At 46.8% G+C, this 19,905-nt stretch overlaps 1 protein-coding gene across 1 annotated transcript in view; it reads left to right on the top strand.

Moving 5' to 3' along the window:
- The first annotated feature begins 9,950 nt into the window (after positions 1–9,950).
- Positions 9,951–19,905, top strand: part of LOC125080705 (contactin-associated protein-like 3) — a 202,819-nt gene continuing 192,864 nt past the window's right edge. The window contains exon 1 of the mRNA XM_047694676.1: positions 9,951–10,122. Coding sequence (XP_047550632.1) covers positions 10,038–10,122 — 85 coding nt within the window. The 5' untranslated portion in view covers positions 9,951–10,037. The remainder of the gene's footprint in view (positions 10,123–19,905) is intronic.

Raw genomic sequence — 19,905 nt, 5'->3', positions numbered from 1 at the left:
AAGATGCTTTACACACTAGCGGTGACAGCATCACAGACGTTGCAGACGCCTTGGCACCTTCTGCCCATCACGGCCCTCATGTCTTTAACATCCCAATTATTTTTTTAATTCAGTATAAAAAATTCAAAGACACACCCTACTTGTCTACTCTGATTGATTACTAACTAAGGCGTTGTTGGAGATCTCGTGTGGGGGAACATAGAAGGTAGTTTGCTGATTTCAGAAGATTAAGGGATTTCATAGCTCATCTTAAAGGACTTTCTGTTTTGTACTCGAGTTCAAATTACATTCCAGGCTGGCTCTGAAAGGGACAGAATTGTTTTCCAGAAACTGTTGGCAAAGTTCTGCTCAGCTGTGAGAAGTCAGTTCTCATGTTCTCTGGCATGTGAGAGAACACTTTGTCTTTCCCCATAAACACCGAGGGAAGGCAAAGAGGCTCTGGGGGCTTCTGACGCTGAAAGGCGCCTTCATACCTCTGCTGTTCGGCATCATTAACCTTCCTGGTAATTGAAACATGTAGAAGGGGGAGGGAGTGAGAAGCAGAGCCTGGTCTATTTCCTAGCAGGAACAATTTCTTAAGCCCTACTTCGAGCCACCGCTTTTAAATCAAATCTTTCTGAATCAGCCACAGCCACCACTTTAAAGAAAAAAAAAAAAGACTCTAATGATATAATCATTTCTTTCTTCTGATCTTGTCTGTGGATAGAAAGTGTGCCCAATGCTATATAGGTAGGCCTTTGTTATATAATTCATGTGACCGATACAGTCCGTCATGCAGAAACTGTAACAACAAAAAAGAGTGTGTTAAAGGTAGGCCATGTGAGATCCATTTACAATTCAAAGTCATTTTCGACTGACAGGCCAGAAAAGGATTTCATTCTCCACATATGAAGCCACTCTCTGGAAGTAAAACGTGCAAACCCAGACAAGATGCAGAGTAACGTCACAGTATAATTACAACACAAATAAAGCGAACTCAGTCTTATAAATGCACATAAAGAAAGAGTTAACATCTGTTTCATCAGTGACCTGGTACTTTTCACCCACAGGCAAGAGCAGTGGGAGTGTGCGTGTGTGTGTGTGTGCGCATGTGCTGTGGGTCGTTATTAACATTTTCCTGTTCCAATTATTCTTTGTGCATACAGGCATGCATGTCAGTGATAAGAGAAGAATATTTCGAAAAGCACTTTAAAAAGTAGTTATCTTTGCAAAAGCTAAAATTTCCTATAATTAAAAGGCAAGTCATCAAGCTGGGCTCTCTGTAGTTTCGCCGGAAACATCTTGGCCGTGAGCATTTACGCAGCAAACACTTCCGCCACTTAGGAAATTGACCATAGGTAATTTTGCCATAAAAGTTAAAATCACAAAAAATGAAACAGACACATTCATTGAGAAGGACACCACATAACATGAAAAATCAATAGCAAAATTCAAAACACTTTGCTATGAAGTACAAAATATTTGAATGCACTTAAAATGTGTGTAGATTCATGGCAACACTGCATATAACTGATTTGATCTTCTGGATTGTACCTCAACACTTGTCTCTAACCTCTTTGTTCATTCTTTTTTTTTTTTTGCCTGTCAAGTTGTCTCCTCATTGGGCATCACATTTTTTCCCACTAAAATTCCATCCTTCATTAAGAGGAGTATCAGTTTCCAAAGACCAGGACACATTTTTGTAACTGAGTTCCATGGCACGTGTGAAAGCCTTCCACACTGTTGTTTGCTCTGGGCATATTGCCAACGAGTCCATCGACAGACGTTCCAAAGTTCTACGGGCAATGTTGGTTCAGAATCGCGCCACTCTGTGGGCCACTGTGGGGGTTACAATTTACATGCTGTGACGATGAGAGCAGCATGTCAATGGAGAAATGAAACCAAACTGTCAAACCAAACTGCCATCCAACCATCTTTTTTTAGTCCTTTAAATTTTTTATGGCAAAATTGCTTCTGTTGGTTGTACAGCAAAAACGCTTGCTGTGAACACACTTGCAGCAAAGACGTCTGCTACAAAGATGCTTTAAGGAGAAGGTTCCAGACACAGTTGAGGCTCATGTCACGTACAGCATTGTCCAGGGGCATTTCAGAGCTCACTGTTGCAAATAGATTCAATTCGCTTTTCCATCTACCTGAATTATGCAGCCCTTGTTCAAGCTGAATTATAAAAATGTTAAATGCAGCTAATATTTAAATCATATGAGACGGAAATAAAGCAAGACATCTCAAAGTTCTGGATACAATTGTGTGTAGAAATAGGGAGAACATGAAGGTGAAGCTGGATCTGCCGTCCTGGCCCTTGATTCTACCTTTGGCCATGAGATTTGCTTTGGTCAGTGGAGTGCTCGCCAAGGTGCTGGAGGAAGGGCTGATGAGCGGCTTATGGATGTGACCTCTTGTCAGTCACATTTCTGTCTGCAACAGCTGTGGTTGAGTAGATGCTAATGGGTTCATTGTATTTTTAGAGTTCCTGTGTTCTTCCTTAAAAATGGCTTTGAGATACCTACCATCCAATTCACCTCTTTAAGGTGTCCAGTGGTTTTTAATATACTCGACAGGTTGTACATTCAGCGCCACAACCCATTTTAGAGTATTTTTATTACCCCCCAAAGAAACCTTTCTCCCCTTAACTGTTATCCTCTTGTTCTTCTACTCCCTCTCCCCCTGCCCAGCCCTAAGCAAGAGCTAGTCTAGTTTCTGTCTCTATAGATTTGTCTTTTCTGAGAAATTCTTATCAATGGGCTTATATAATACGTGGTCCTTGGGGCCAACCTTCACTTAGCATGTTTTCAAGGTTCCTCCAAATACTTCAGTAGTATTTCTTCCCCACTCAACATTTTAATGACTGAATTCATCCAAATCAAGGTAAGTCTACTAAAGTTAAACTTTTGTATTGATGAAGCTATATTTTTTCTTATTTTTTTTTTCTGGGATACAATATACATAACATAAAGTTCACCATTGTAATCATTTTTAGGCATGTAATTTGGGGGCATTTCAGTCACGATGTTGTGCAACCCTCACCACCATACCTTCCAGAACCTTCTCATCGTCCCCAGCTGAAACTCTGTATGCATGAAACACTATCTCCCCGTGCTCCCTCCCCACAGCCTCTGGTGATCACTAATCTACTTTCTGTCTCTTCACCTGTCTCGGAAGTGCCCTTAGAGGAGTGGGATCATATCCTGTTTGGTCTTTTGGGATTGGCTTATTTCACTCAGCACGATGCCTTCAGGGTTCTCCCATGTTGGAGCGTACATCAGAAGTTCCTTCCCGTTAAAGGTGAGATAGTATTTGATTGTCTGCATAGACCACATTTCATTTATCCACTCCTGTGTTGACGGGCGTTGTCTGGGTTGTCTTCGCCTTTTGGCTCTTGTGAGTAATGCTGCCACAAACATTTGTGCTCAAGTTCGTGTTGGGGCAGGTTTTCGTGTCTCTCGAGTGTGTAGCTGGTAGTCGCACTGTTATAGTCACTCCACATTTAACCCCTGGAAGAACCCCCAGACTTTGTCCCAAAGCAGCTGTGCCAGGTCACATTCCTGCCAGGGGTGGGCGAGGACTCCTAGTTTACTTCTTCACCAATATTTAGTATTCCCTGTCCTTCTACTACTACTACTACTACTACTACTACGATTATTATTATTATTATTATTATTATTATGGTGAGTCTCAGTATTCTTAAATTTGACACAGTTTGGAGCATGTTTTATTGTCAAAATAAGTTTCAAATACAAATTTACCAAAAATGGTAACATTTCGTCACCAGTGATTACAACAATATAAATTGCATTTATGAGCATCATTGCCTTAAAGCACAGTAAACCTTTTAACCAAAAAAAGGGGGGGGGACCTGGGTGGCTCAGTGGGTTAAAGCCTCTGCCTTCAGCTCAGGTCATGATCTCAGGATCCTGGGATCAAACCCCGCATCGGGCTCTCTGCTCAGTGGGGAGACTGCTTCCTCCTCTCTCTCTCTCTGCCTGCCTCTGCCTCTGCCTGCTTGTGATCTCTGTCTGTCAAATAAATAAATAAAATCTTTAAAAAGAAGATGATGGAATTAATACAATTTCTTATTCAAATATTAAGCTAAAAGAGAAAAAATGCAGCAATGTTCATGCTTCCTGAATTTCTGAAGAGCAAACTTTATGATTCTTGATGGCAAGATACAAAACATGTTATAGGGGCACTATCAGGGCCTTCTGGTTGATGTCCCACTGAGACCAGAGCCAATTTCATTCTCAACCAAATTTAGAAAGTATGTTTTATGCCTGGAATTGGATGCTCAAGACATCATTATTACTCGTCTTACCCTGTAATGAAACCAAGACTTCACACTGCCCACATTTTCTTTTCTCTTCTTTCTTCAATTTTTTTTTACATTAAAAAATATTTTATTTATTTATTTGGGAGGGAGAGAGAGACAATGAGGGACCATGAGAGGGGAAGGTCAGAGGGAGAAGCAGACATCCTGCTGAGCAGGAAGCCCCATGTGGGACTCAATCCTGGGACTCAATCCTGACCTGAGCTGAAGGCAGTCACTCAATGGACTGAGCCGCCCAGGCGCCTTTTTTTTTCTTTACATTTTCTTAACTTGTTTGTGGTGACCATGATTTACAGATTAAGTATGTGCTTCTGAAAAAGAGTTTCTTAGCTTTTCACCATTAAGCCTAAAAATTTCAACAGCTAAACTCATAAAAATGTTTAACTCCCTTTTGGGTTCTACTCAAACTCTTCTCAAACTGTAGTATATTAACTGACATTTGTTTTTGCCCTAAAAGCTCATTTAGCAAATGAATCTCTCAACCCAAATGGATTTATTTATTTATTTATTTATTTTCGCTTTCCATATTGAAAGAGGTACAATTTAGTTTGGATGTATAAAATTGTATTTCAACATCGTGCCCCTTCCAGTAGGAGGACTCTAAAAATTCGTATGTCAAGCTCAGATGTTGATTCTAATCTTAAGAGGAAAAAACCCACACTTTTTAGATATATTCCATGCTGTCTCCTCCCTCCTGGCCCAAAAGAAGTGAGGGAAAAAATCAGAGGTACCTTTCGTGTCTTCCATAGAATTAGAAATTTGGTTGCAAAGGTACAAATAGATCTCTGTAATTTTTTTTTTTTTTAAAGAAGAAGAGAACTGTTTGTGGAAACTCATGTCGTTGACTCCGTGAATGTATCTGCCGGTGGGTTGTGATTGGAGGGAATCCTAGCATCTGCCTTCTTTCCCAAAGGGTGTGCCTTGGCCTTTGGCACTCATCAGTCAGCATGTGAAGGCTTGGTGTTGGGGAAGGTAGTGCTTGGACTGGGGGAGTGCTGGCCACCTGACTCTGGGCGCCATCTTAATTTTAAGCTTCTCTGATTCCATCCAAGCCAGAACGTCAGGGAAACTGTGTGTGATGATCTGGGAGTAATCATGTGGGATGTTTCCTCACAAACTTTGGGGAATACCATGCAGTATTGTTTTTATACTCCAAGTTCTTGGTGGGAGCTTATTGTAGGTTGTCTTAGACACCAGTGGTCGTCACAAAAGGTCCTACTGGGTTGAAGCAGACTGAATTTGTAAGAAGTATGAGGTTGACTATTCTTGTAGCTGAGATTTATGTAATCAGATGCACAACCCTTTGGCTGTTAAAATCCCGGCTTTCCAAGGACTAATTACAGGGAACACAGCTCATCGGAGAGAACCTGGAAAGATGCTGTGCAGTGTGCCCTATATCACACGTGGGACATTTATTCTCCCTGGAGTCTGTCTCTTGATAATTGTTCTTCAGGATTTGTTGCTCAGGGGCTTATGGGAAAAATTACTCCTAATAGAAATACTATTATATTTTATTCACAGTATTCTAACTTACAGAGGATTTAATGACAAATCTGTTCCCACTATGAGGGTAAAGTTAAATGTATTTCTAGACTTAAATAAAACATGCAGAAATAAGAATTTATAGGGAAGAAATTGCTGAATGAAGAGGGGAATTAATGCAATCGTGTTTCAGTCTGTGGACAGCCTTCAGAAGAATGTTCACTGTGGTAGGCAAGTTGGTTGTTCCTCTGCTGAGGGATGGAGGGGACCCAGGTATGCAGGGACAGAGGACACTGGCCAGGAAATGCTAGGGGCTCGGTTTCCCTTGGAGTATTTCCGTAGGTAGCCTGTGTGCAGTGACATACATGAGCGTCTATACCCCTCCAAACGTGAGCAGTCATTTCTTGTCTTCTGTTGTGACTCATGCTGAGATTAAGTTCTCTTTTGTGTTTGGTACAAACTCTGACGGCTGTGTGCGCGCACAGTCTGGGGGTCTGAATCATCAGCTCTAGCAATGTGCCAGATTCCATCTCCACATTTTTTTTTCATCTTTGCTACTTAAAATAGCAAAGAGCTATGGAGAAGGGTCAGGGAATGGAGTGCATTAGCTCCCGGTTGTTGGTGGTCCCTGGGCTGGCGTGAACTCTCCTCCCAGCCCAGAGCTCCCAGTGACGCGCCCGCACAACCCAGTGCCCTCCGGACAGGCACAGGACATTAAGCTTCAACACACATTTTCTCCTTTAGTGCTTGGAGCCGTCCTCCATGGAGAGGAACTTATTAAACAGACCGGGAGGCCGAGGCTCCCAGGTGTTGAGCAGCTGGCAGGGGCCCAAGGCTGTTGCCGGCTGCCAAGGTGTCTCTGCAGCTGGTCTGTGCTGCGGGCTCCAGACTTCTGTGGGGGCTTCAAACCCGTGATTCCCTGATGGCTCTAGGTCAGCCTGTGGTTGCCATGACACAAACCAAACAACCAAAAAGCAAGCCACTCAGTCTCCTCCTGGAGGACACAGCCAGAGAGGGATGAATGGATGCGGCGCACTGGTCACCTGCTCACAGGGCTCTGCTCTGGGCACTGCTCACCCTGGCTGCCCTTGTCCTGGGAGGTCATGTCGTGACCACAGTGTTGATGTCCAGTCCGGCATTCTTTTATTTTTTTTTTAAAGATTTTATTTATTTATTTGACAGAGAGAGAGAGAGAGCACAAGCAGAGGGAGTGGCAGAGGGAGAGGGAGAAGCAGACTCTCTGCTGAGCAGGGAGCCCCACTTGGGACCCGATCCTAGGACTCTGGGATCAAGATCCGAGACCAATGCAGACACTTAACCAACTGAGCTACCCAGGTGCCCTGGTCCAGCATCCTTTTAAAAAGAAAACCACAAGCCCCAAATTGAGTCATTTATGCTAGACCAAACCACCAAACCAGGGCTTAATACCTAACCTAATCAAAGTTTCAACCTCCCCCAGAAATATAGTCTTTTTTTTTTTTAAAGATTTTATTTATTTATTTGACAGAGAGATACAAGTAGACGGAGAGGCAGGCAGAGAGAGAGAGAGAGAGAGAAGCAGGCTTCCTGCTGAGCAGAGAGTCCGATGTGGGACTCGATCCCAGGACCCTGAGATCATGACCTGAGCCGAAGGCAGCGGCTTAACCCACTGAGCCACCCAGGCGCCCCCAGAAATATAGTCTTAACTGATCAATCCGGGCTTCTCTGGTCAGCATTAACAATGTAATCTGTCACATGGGTCCTCTCCAACCCCCAAAGCAAGATGAAGTAATCCACCTAATAACACCCCCTTTCCCTAAAGGAAGATGATCCTACCCCAAATAATCCTTTTTTTTCTTTTTCTGTTTATGACTCCCTCGTCCTTAAAAAACCTTTCCCGTTCTAGAGCCCTTTGGAATTCCCCTCTGTTTGCTAGATGGGATGTTGCTGGACTCCTGAATCAATTAATAAAGTCAAATAGACTTTAAAATTTACTCAGTTGAATTTTTGTTAACAGCTCAATGCCGTGCTCTACAGGGGGAAGGCCACTCAGGGGTCTCACTCCCTCCTGTTGCTGGGTCTCATCTGACTTGTAAAAACCCATCCTAATCCCCGCTCAAGTGATTTACCTTCACTGTCCTTTCTGGCTTTATTGGTATCAATTACTGAGGTGCTGACCAAGGCATTCTAAATGGGTTTCCTGTGAACCACTGAGTATGGTTTTTTTTTTTAAATTTAATTTTATATTTTCAGTGTTCCAAATGAGTATAGTTTTCACAGGGTGACAACTTCTCCGTTGTGGAGACACTGTCTCTGTGAGAAGGTGTTCTCAGAGTTCAGTGAACCTGGCTTTCAATCCCGGCTTGCTGTGTGACTCTGGGCGGTGTACACCCCTAACCCTCTCTGAGGTCCAGCCAATCTGTCAACAGGGCTTAGTATTTACTTCAGAGGAACGTTGTGACCATTTATTTAGGCTAAGAATACACACTTACCATGTTTGGGTTATAGGTCGTTTAAAAAATGTATTAGACCCTTGATGTAAATTGTTAATTTATATTTGCTTTACAAAATTAGAAATAAAATGTCCCAGTCCCGGGACTCCTGGCAGGCCCGGGGGAAGTGTCTGATGAACGAATGAAGGTCATTGCAATGCCTGTGGCTTTTTTGCAAGGTTCTAAACACACCTCCTGAACAGGTTTTGTTGTCACTGCCTTTTGCTGGGGTCGGGGGAGGGGAGAGTGTTCCTGATTCCCAGGGGCCCAAGTGAGGGTGGAGGAAACCATAAGTTGAGATCAGAATCTCTGCATTTGGTCTAATTCTCAGTCCTTTCAGCTGTTAATACTATGACTTTGGCAAAGCTATTTAAATTTTCCATTTCTGGTTTGTCCTCCCCACCTCCCAGGCAAAATAACCATAAAAACCCCTTTTCTGCCTGCTGTGCTCTCAGGCAAGTGGGGGTCTGCTAAAGGTTAAAGTTCCTTTCGTATTACAGCCACTTTGGGCGGCACAAGGATGCCTGGAGCCTGTTTCCCCATCTCAGCACATTTGTCACGAGTCTGATCAGTTTTAGGACCCTATTGATCCGTGATGTCGAGTTCCTAACTCCTGGATTTATACCTGCTAGGAGCCCTTTCGGGGGAGGAGACAAGTCACTAAGCTGCCAACTGAGTTCTAGGTCACAGGTCTTGAAATGCTGCTCCCTCCATGGGCTTCTGGTTTTTATCTTTATGCTGTGAAGCCCCCGCCCCCTTTGATATGCTTTTCCTTTAATACACCATCATTAAAAGAATATGTTCTTTGGGGAACTGTTATGAGAGAATCTGAGTGGAAAGCAAGGCACATACAGTAGACACGAGTTGTTTCAAAAGCTTTCACTCTTCAATTAAATCTATTCAGTGCACCTGCTTGGTATAAGGTCAGCTCGGCATGGCATTTGGTTGTTATTCCTTCTGCCAAGGTGCAGTGTGTGGTTTTATCTGTCCATCGGTCTTAGCCCTCAAATCTCCAAGTAGCGCTGTCCATAGTAAAATGATGACCCGTAGCTCAAGTGGGGAAGCGTTTAAAATAAAAAAAATTAAAAAAAAATGTGTGTGTGTATATCCACCCCCCCCAGCCTTATTGAGCTACAAGTGGACACAGATCACCGCCAAAGTTGACAATGTCCATCTCGGTCTGGCCTGCCTACGGGGATCACGAGGTGTTTTTGCGTGAATCATTCACGAGTTCAGAAGGCAAGAAGTCCTCTTTACAACATTTTTCCATTCACGTAAACGTCGTCTTCCGACCCGATTAGCTGATTAGCTGTTTCTCTCCCCGCCTCGCCTTTCCCACTACGGACACCCGCACGCGGCACACGCACACCCGCGCACCCACCCCCAAGCCGCAGGGGACCCTTCCCTGGAGCCCGGGCGGACGCTCCTCGGACTGGGCGGGCCGGGCCAAGCGGTCAGGGGGAGCCCCGCGCACGAGCGAGCCGGGCTGGCGGCGGCGGCCTCAGGGTCCCCAGCGCAGCGCGGACGGATGGCAGGCCGGGGTCAGCGCGCACTTCCGCCCGCCGCCGCCAGGGGCGCCCGGGGCCGTGCGGGGCCGCAGCGCGGGCGCGGGGCGGGCGGCAGTGGGTGTGGCCGCAGGGGGGGCTGCGGGGCTCGGGGCTGGCGGACCCGCAGAGCGCGGAGCGGGCGGTGCCACCCCGGCCGGGAGCTTGCGGGCGGGCCCACCGGAGTCGCCAGACGCCGCGGGCGCAGGGCGCGGGGCCATGGAGCCGGGCGCGGCGGCCTTCCTCGGGATGCTCTTGGTCTGGGCGGCGCGGCCCTGGAGCCCGGCGGCGGTGGGGGAAGCTCGTGAGTACGCCCGTCCTCCGGGAACTTGCCCGGCTTGGGGTTCGTGCTCTCCTGCGCGCGCGGGTTTGCAGAGGCGCCGCTGCAGGGTGCGGGGAAGGGGCGTCCCGAGGCAGCGCTCCGCGTCCCAGCGCCCGCAGCGGGGCGCGCAGGGCTCTTCCCTCCCGCCAAGTCGCAAGCACAGCCAACCGGGTGTTTGCGGTGTCCCTGCCGGGAGCGGAGTCTTTCGGGGACAGCCCAAGTTCTGGTGGAGCCCGGGGTCCGCTCGAGAACAGGCGGGGCTGGCGCCCGAGGGGGGTCAGGCCGGCGGGGCTGTGTCCCTTGGGCGCGGGAGGTGCGGGCTGCGGGAGCCGGGTCCGCGCGCGGCGCGTCCTGCATTAGCGCGTCTGCAGTGCGCGCCCTGCGGAGTCCGCGCCCGGGAGCCCGCAGCCCGCCCCGGACCGGCCCCGCAGCTCGGGGAGGCCGGACCCCTCGCGCCCCGGGAGCGCAGCCTGCCCTCCGCGCTCGCTTCAGGTCTGACTCCGCGCGGCGGTGGGTGCAGGGCTCGTCGAGGCCAGAGTCTGCGGGCGCCGGGCGAGCTCGGGCTGACCCCGTCCAAAGATGCCGCTGCAGGTCTAGAGGCTCGGCCCTTCGGGGATTTCACTCTGAACATCAGGAAAAGTTGGAAGACTGCTGCTCAGACTGAAATCGCCATCCGAGGCTTTTCTTCCCTTAAGGGGTTTTAAGAAAGTCCCTCCTGTCTTCTCTCCTGGCCCCTATTCCCTTCAAGAAAAATAAAATAAATAATAAGATAAGATAAGATAAAACAAAACCAGATCAGGTGTAGGGCTCAGGACAAGCTGGTGTGCGTTTCCGGAAAGGGCTAGCAGGCTCCTTCAGAAACTGACCTTGCTTTGGGGGCTTCCGGATTCAGCCCTTGCAGGGCGGCCCGACTCTGCCCTCACCGGGAAGTTGGCTAAAGTGAAAAAGCTTTCCACCTGAAGTCACTGTCCCACTCCTTCATCCGTGGATGCCGCAGGGGGTGATGATTTTCTGGTATCATCAGCTAGTATTGGCTCATTTAATGCCATATCAGGTATGAGTCACTCCTCAAAATTAACCTTAATCTCCCTTCAGCAAATACTGCCCCGTGTTTCAGACACAATTTTAATTTAGCTTGGTACGACAACTGCTCTGATTTAATTAAGTTGGGGGCATTTCGTAAAATCAGATCCTCAGATCCTGCAATAGAGCTCTTGTCATTTTGCTAAGAAATTAAAAACGACCACCGCTAACGGTCCGTTGATATTAGTAAATTGTAGGATGATTCATGTCCTACTCTGAGGTACCATTAAAAAGTCACTGGAGGTCACTCCTGCTTAAAGGAAAAGGGGCTTCAAATATCCTTCCTGTGAGGGAGAGCAGAGTGCGGTGTTGTCGTTCTCCGTTGTCTCCGTTGTGCTGATTACAGCGTATTGGCAAGATCGGTTGTTGTGGTATTTATTTTCACTTAGTGTTTTACTCCCTGAAACCCATGGAGGTATCAGGCTCTTTGACACTGAACATCCTTCTAAGGAATCCTGTGCTCTGGGATGTTCTGTGTTTGAATATCTGTGCAGACACTCGGGTCAGAGACGGGCTGGGTGTCCAGGCTCAGCCCCTCTGGGTCTCGGGCTGACTCTCCAGGTGCTGATGCTAGTCTCTGTTTTTCAGCCTGTGTGTTTAGGTATATTTAGTACTGTTATGAAGAGTTCAGTAAATTCAAGAGCGCATGTACATTTGCAATGGAAGGATGTCTTAGACACTCCGGTTAAAGCCCTTGATCAGATCACCACAGAGTTGACCCCTTCAAGCATCCAGTATATGTTTAAATGACTTTGCAGATTTAAAGATTCATAGAGGCCACGCAGATGGCCTTTGATAATTTCTCAGTAATCTCCTCTGGCCACAACATCTGTAGCAGTAGAAATAAATGGTCAATGAATCTCATGTCTAGATTTGCTAGTTTGACCAAATTGGTGTTTCTTTAACTCCTGCTATTTGGGGTGTGTGTGTTGTAATGTGTGTACAAGCAAAATATGTCAGCACGTATTTGCAATCCGTTATTACTAAGTCAAGGTAGAGGGGTCTTTTTTGTTCTGCCGCAACATTTGAGAAATTCTCAAGGAGTTTGCCAGCAGCATGGGATTTAAGGCACAAACAAGAAATCATGAATATGAATATTGCTGAAGTGTTCTGTTGGCTATCCTCCTTGCCCCCCCCATCCTGCTCCGTTTTAGTGTTTTCAAAACTCAAATAATCCTTTCAAATAGAACTTTAAAATGAACAAACATGAAATATTCTTGAGCACTAACTAGAAATTAATGAGAGTTGTATATGAGTAAAAAAAGACAAAGGTCTTTGCCCACATGGACCAAAGACAGAGTTACTCTCTTTAGAGCAAGTTGTCAGTAGTAAAGCAGCCAGCCAGGGGTCAGCCCAACAGATCCTCTCAAGGAACAGGACTTGTTTGAAAGATTTGACATCTCAGAGATTACACATGTGCAGTACGAACATTTCTAATCAGTGGGAAATTTTATATCAGGAAGATGATACACGGGAGAGAGAATATTTCTAAATAGCCATGACCGTGGGCTTGTTTTGTTGCTCTGTATTCTCTGTCTTTTTGAAGCTAAAACAAGCCGCATTCTGCAAAACAGGGTTTAGGACCTGTTTTTTTTAAAAAATGTGAACATCTCCCTGGTCTGTCCTCTAGAACTCTCTGTCCCGAGTCAAGATGAGAGTGTTCTAATACAGATCTGTCCTCTTATATAACTCACGAGGGAAGTTAGGATATAGATTCCAAGGTAGAGCCCTCCTTTCTGGAAGTTGCTATGTAGGCTGTTGTTGGCTCCTTTACTTCCTACCAAGAGCCACAAATGGAAGAAGGTGATAGCTCTTTGATTGAGAATTATGCTGGTGAGCCCACAAATCCTTTATGAATTCCAAGACCCTTTGGGAGGGAGAAGAGATATAATCTGAGTATGAAAACGTCAACATTTTGGTTGTTGTCCCTCAGTTTCCCAGATTGTGCGTCGCTCTGCAGGGCCATGTGTACCCCCTCCCCACTTGGGAACAACACAATAGGAAGGTAATTCACAGCTGAATTATTTTCCCCATGTAAAGTATAAGCTAGTAAAGTATAAGCTAGAGCTGACAGCTGCTGCCCCCTTTCCGTCTCCACCAGAAAAGGACCCAAGCGTATGTGAGAAATTTCAGTCATTGATGGTGATTATTTGACACAAGTGATGACATTTTTTATAGATCCAGGATTCCGTTTAGTGAGTATGACTGACTTGTTTTCACTTTGTTAAAGCTCAGTGCTTGTAATTTTCTCTAGAAGCTTCCCTGTGAATCCTTCCTTTCCAAAGTGCCCTTCTCGTTGCAAGAAAGAAAGATACATTTCTAGTCCACTACATGTGGGGTCCACACTTCTGTTCTAGGAGTGATCATCTGAATTTGTTTTCATATACTGACACATGTCCTTTTCCCCAGTAAATCCCTACATACATAGGAGAGATGTCTGATGACTGGGGGTGTGGACCAAGCCCATTTTAACGGCAGCCATGGGAAACCAAACCATGGTCTCCATGGGCCTCGTAGTGGTGCCACTTCAGCTGGAAGATTTGCACCAGAGTCGAACCCTTCCTTCGTCGAGCCTCAGCTTCTTTATGTATGGAAGCCGTACGTGTCTTCTCTGATGCAGGTGCATGAATATAATCCTGTAACAGAAATGATCACACAGCATCATCCCTTTAAAATATAAATAATATGCCCGGTTTGGTATAATATTGAGGCCCTTGTAGTCTTGGAATCACCCTAACCTGGTGACACGATGAGCCTTAGTAATCTGGAATAAAAAACACGCCTGCGGAACCTGGTAACTGGACATAATTCTGTAATTACTAAGAGGTATAAAATGACAAGTATGTATTTATTTTTTAGGGAGAGTGAGCAGGCACACATGTGGGAGGGGCAGAGAGAGAAGCAAAGAATCCCACGCTCAACACAGAGCCCCATGTGGGGCTTGATCCCACGGCCTTGAGATCACAACCTGAGCCAAAATCAAGAGTTGGTCGCTGGACTGGCTGCGCCATGTGGGCGCCCCATGAGCGTTCATTTAAGTGAACGTATTTGTCATGTATCTCTTCTCGAGGGTTTTGTTTTTCAGGAGCCTTGTTCTTTCAGCCGACATGGGTTCTTTTTTTTTTTTTTTTAAAGATTTTATTTATTTATTTGACAGAGAGAGATCACAAGTAGACAGAGAGGCAGGCAGAGAGAGAGAGAGAGAGGGAAGCAGGCTCCCCGCTGAGCAGAGAGCCCGATGCGGGACTCGATCCCAGGACCCTGAGATCATGACCTGAGCCGAAGGCAGCGGCTTAACCCACTGAGCCACCCAGGTGCCCCCCGACATGGGTTCTTGTAATTATTTGCTAAGTGTCATCGACATTCTTTGTTACTGTCTGAGCGTACGCGATCTCCAGGCAGGCCATGAGGGTAAGAGGCTCCATATGGTCTGTCAAGGCATTTCGTCTTGACCAGTGTGGGCTTAACTCCTTCCAGGGTTTTCACTGGTTCTGGCCTCTCTTTGTCTCAGTAGCCTGCTCTGAGTTTGTCTGGAGGGAGCCCAGTCTTCTGCGTTCATCAGCTGGGGCAGAAAGGGAGCCTGTCAGAGGGGTGCCCCTGGAGCGGTGAATGGGGGGTCCGCTCCTGCAACAGTAAAGCGTGTTGGGCAGAATGAGCACGGGATAGATGGGTGTGTGCTGCAGCGCAGCGGAGTTCAGGCAGTCTGGAAGGAGCCTGCGACAAACCAGTAAACAGACGCGTATTTATAGCGTTTGAATGCACTTCCCAGAAATACCGAGGTGGTGAGGAGGCTTTTGGGAACACAGAGAAAACAAACTGAAAACTCACACAGTCCGTGGCGATCCTCAACACAGAGTGGTGGGCAAGAGCAGAGCCAGCTCTTCCAATCCTGGAGACCCCTACGCAGAACAGACAGAATGACCTGAAGATACGTCATCAGGGACCCTCCCAGGCCTGGAAGGAGGTTTTGGGGAGAGGACTGGCGGTCATGAAAATCTGCTTTTTTAGTTGATTTTTGGGGAAAAAACCCAAATCATTCAAAAGTACTTCATAAAGGACCTATTCACTAACAGAAACCTCTCAATGAACTGAGCAAATTTCAAGTTAAATTTTTCCCCTTAAATAAAAATTAGTCTTTGACTATGAAAGTATAAAATAGTTCCAACAATCTGGAAGTAGCAGAGCCAAGGGCCTCTCCCCACTAACTTTCTAGAGCCTTGAAAGGCTTGGCTTCAACATACAAAATGCTTCAGAGTGACTTCTGCAGGATCCCACTCCCCCAGCCACCTGTGGCTGCTGTCATGCTGCTGCTTTCCGCATGGGCAGGTTTGTGTTGAGTAACTTTTAAAGACTGAATTATTTATGTCAGCCTATTTCTGAGAGGCATTAGACCATCCAAACAGACATATTTGTTATTCCTCATTTGAATTCTATGGTGTAGGATGACATGCTTTAAAGATGTCTTTTAGACCTCGAATAGCCAAAGGAATATTGAAAAAGAAAGCCAAAGTTGGTGGCATCACAATTCCGGACTTCAAGCTCTATTACAAAGCTGTCATCATCAAGACAGCATGGTACTGGCACAAAAACAGACACATAGATCAATGGAACAGAATAGAGAGCCCAGAAATGGACCCTCAACTCTATGGTCAACTCATCTTCGACAAAGCAGGAAAGAATGTCCAATGGAACAAAGACAGCCTCTTCAATAAATGGTGTTGGGAAAATTGGACAGCCACATGCAGAAAAATGAAATTGGATCATTTCCTTACACCACACACGAAAATAGACTCAAAATGGATGAAGGATCTCAATGTGAGAAAGGAATCCATCAAAATCCTCGAGGAGAACACAGGCAGCAACCTCTTCGACCTCAGCCGCAGCAACATCTTCCTAGGAACATCACCAAAGGCAAGGGAAGCAAGGGCAAAAATGAACTTTTGGGATTTTATCAAGATCAAAAGCTTTTGCACAGCAAAGGAAACAGTGAACAAAACCAAAAGACAACTGACAGAATGGGAGAAGATATTTGCAAATGACATATCAGATAAAGGGCTAGTGTCCAAAATCTATAAAGAACTTAGCAAACTCAACACCCAAAGAACAAATAATCCAATCAAGAAATGGGCAGAGGACATGAACAGACATTTCTGCAAAGAAGACATCCAGATGGCCAACAGACACATGAAAAAGTGCTCCATATCACTCGGCATCAGGGAAATACAAATCAAAACCACCATGAGATATCACCTCACACCAGTCAGAATGGCTAAAATGAACAAGTCAGGAAATGACAGATGCTGGCGAGGATGCGGAGAAAGGGGAACCCTCCTACACTGTTGGTGGGAATGCAAGCTGGTGCAACCACTCTGGAAAACAGCATGGAGGTTCCTCAAAATGTTGAAAATAGAACTACCCTATGACCCTGCAATTGCACTACTGGGTATTTACCCTAAAGATACAAACGTAGTGATCCGAAGGGGCACGTGCACCCGAATGTTTATAGCAGCAATGTCTACAATAGCCAAACTATGGAAAGAACCTAGATGTCCATCTACAGACGAATGGATAAAGAAGATGTAGTATATATACACAATGGAATACTATGCAGCCATCAAAAGAAATGAAATCTTGCCATTTGCGACGACGTGGATGGAACTAGAGGGTATCATGCTTAGCGAAATAAGTCAATCGGAGAAAGACAACTATCATATGATCTCCCTGATATGAGGGAGAGGAGATGCAACATGGGGGGTCGAGGGGGTAGGAGAAGAGTAAATGAAACAAGATGGGATTGGGAGGGAGACAAACCATAAGTGACTCTTAATCTCACAAAACAAACTGAGGGTTGATGGGGGGAGGGGGTTGGGAGAGGGGGTGGGGTTATGGATATCGGGGAGGGTATGTGCTATGGTGAGTGTTGTGAAGTGTGTAAACCTGGCGATTCGCAGACCTGTACCCCTGGGGATAAAAATATATGTTTATAAAGCTGTAAAAAAAAAAAAAAAAGAAAGAAAGAAAGGATGAATCCCCAAGTTTTGTAGCAACATGGACGGGACTGGAAGAGATTATGCTGAGTGAAATAAGTCAAGCAGAGAGAGTCAATTATCATATGGTTTCACTTATTTGTGGAGCATAACAAATAGCATGGAGGACAAGGGGAGATGGAGAGGAGAAGGGAGTTGAGGGAAATTGGAAGGGGAGGTGAACCATGAGAGACTATGGACTCTGAAAAACGATCTGAGAATTTTGAAGGGGTGGGGGGTGGGAGGTTGGGGGCACCAGGTGGTGGGTATTGTAGAGGGCACGGATTGCATGGCGCACTGGGTGTGGTGCAAAAATAATGAATACTGTTATGCTGAAAAAAATAAAAAAATTAAAAAAAAAAAACATACTAACCAAAAAAAAAAAAAAAAAAAGATGTCTTTTATCACATGTTGAGAAGAATTATACACAACTTGTAAATACTGCGAAAAGAGAGGACGACAGCATGACCTTTGTACTGTCCCTCAGAGCATTGCTCAGTAGGCCCACACGATTGTCTAATTCTTCCAAATAAGGCAGCATGGCTGACTTGGTCATTTCCCGTTTGATCAGAGCTTAGACACTAAGACAGTACATGTTACACTGATTTATTTTCAGATACAAGTGGTAACTATGAAGGTTTATCGCCCTGTCACACTGCTGTAGGACAAGAAATGGTGTCATGGATCTCATCTGGGTGGGGTCTTTTACTGCTGTTGAGTACCGTGGGTTAGACAGTTGTGGGTGTTAGGTATAGGTGTTGGGTTACTCCTGCAGAGAAACGTGGAGAAGTCCGCTTCCTGAACTGGAGAATAAATTACTTCGCACGTGTTAATTTCAGGGACTAGGACAAGCTGTAAGTTTTGGCTTCCCGAGTAGGGTTGAGATGTGGCTTTCGCAGAATCTATGGTTTGGGGTTCTGTCCCCGATTTAGTGGTTGTTGCCAGGGAGAAGGAATTTCCAGGCCATGCATTCATCGGGCCACTGGGGCCGCGGCTGGCAGCCCTCATGTGGGGCTGGGGGCTCGGTGACCTCCCGAGGGGCTGAGACCCAGCACCCCACCAGCTCGGTCACTGCCGTCCCCTTGTCCCCTGGGTTGGGCTGTTCAGACACTGCGGGCATTTTCTTTGGGGCTTGTGAGCCCGCAGGGAAGTCGCCAGCTCAGATGACCGCAGGCGTGACCTGCTCCTTGGGGACATTAAATCAGGCCCTGCCTGCAGGACTCATGGCTCCAGTTAGTTCTTATTTTAACGTCTGTGAATCCTGGGCAACTGGAGAGCTCAACCTGGGAAGCTAAGCACGCGGTGTGGGAGTGTTGCCCGGCCGGGGTGGTGGGGGAGTGGCGTGTCTGGCGTGTGCGTGTCGGCGCGTGTGCCTGTCCGCGGGTGTGCGCGTCTGCGTGTGCGTGTCCGCGGGTGTGCACGTTTGCGCGTGTGTGTGTCTGCTCATGTGCGTGTCGGTGCATGCATGGTTGGGCAAGGAGCGCTTCGCAGCTGTCATCCGCAGAGCCTCCGCGAGCCTCATCCTCTCCCCGTTTCTGCGCGGACAGAGAGGCTGAGTGACCGCCTGGGCTGACATGCGGGCTGAGGCTGGCCCAGAGGTGTCCCTCATTCCTGCTGCTGGGGTCAGGACTGAGTGCGAGGGGGCAGTGTGACTGCGCGCTGGGACACTTGTCGGGACTCGGTGCTTGCTGGACTTCGTGTATAGACCAGTGAGAAATGCAGCTGTCCGGACCAGGGCCCCCACAAGCATCTTTCAGTTCCAAGTGGCAGAAAACCCCATCACATGGACTTACCCCAGGAGGGGAACTGTGGGTGCCCATCGCTTCATTTCGGGCAGGGCTGGGGCCAGCGGGTGAGGCTGTGCACAGAGGCTTGGTCTCTCCTCCTCATCCCGGGCGGGCCTGGTGCTCTGGCAGTGCTCTGTCTGGCAGATCCACGGCCAAGGTCGGGCTGCCCAGCCACACCGCTGGGGACAATGCTCCCACCTAGCTGGACTCCGGCCCTTATCCCTTCAGAGCAGTGCATGCTTACTTACTTGTCCCTTGTTCCAAGCTCCGGGAAAGCAGGGACTTCTTGAAGGGATGGGGTAGTTCTGAGAGACAGTGGGCTGTTGAGTACGTAAACAGGCCAATGATTCACTTTCCCGAAACTTCCAGCCAAATCCCTAGATCTGACTCTCTATGTTGTCTCTGCTGGGCCTTGCGGCCGATTCTACTAGGGGACTGTGACAGGGAGGGGGTGGCCTTCTGACCCACCCAGGGTGGAGCCAGGAAGGGATTGGGATTCAGTCCCTGACCCGGTGCTTTGCCTGCATCATCCTGACAAGGAAGCGAAATGCCCCATCCATTTTGGTAATTAGTTTAACATCTACTATGAAAGCGTCGGCTTATCTGCTTCATATAGCAGATGGTCGCTTACATGTATGCCTCCTTCATTAGATTCTAAAGTTCCTGAAAACAGAATCACATTCATTTGTCCCTGCAGCCCGGCTGATGGTGCTAAGTATTTGCCAAGAAAAGAAGAAATTAATATATTCAAAATATGCTGTTTGGAAAGTATACAGAAGCCCTGCAGCATCCTCACGGGTGTTCTATAATCATTCTGCAGGTAGCCCAGTAAAAAGTTAATTTTTGTGTGAGTATCCCTGAGCTCATCA

The sequence above is a fragment of the Lutra lutra genome, chromosome 11 (assembly GCF_902655055.1).
Source record: "Lutra lutra chromosome 11, mLutLut1.2, whole genome shotgun sequence".
Taxonomy (NCBI): Eukaryota; Metazoa; Chordata; class Mammalia; order Carnivora; family Mustelidae; genus Lutra; species Lutra lutra.
This window is presented reverse-complemented; position numbering and strand designations above follow the sequence as displayed.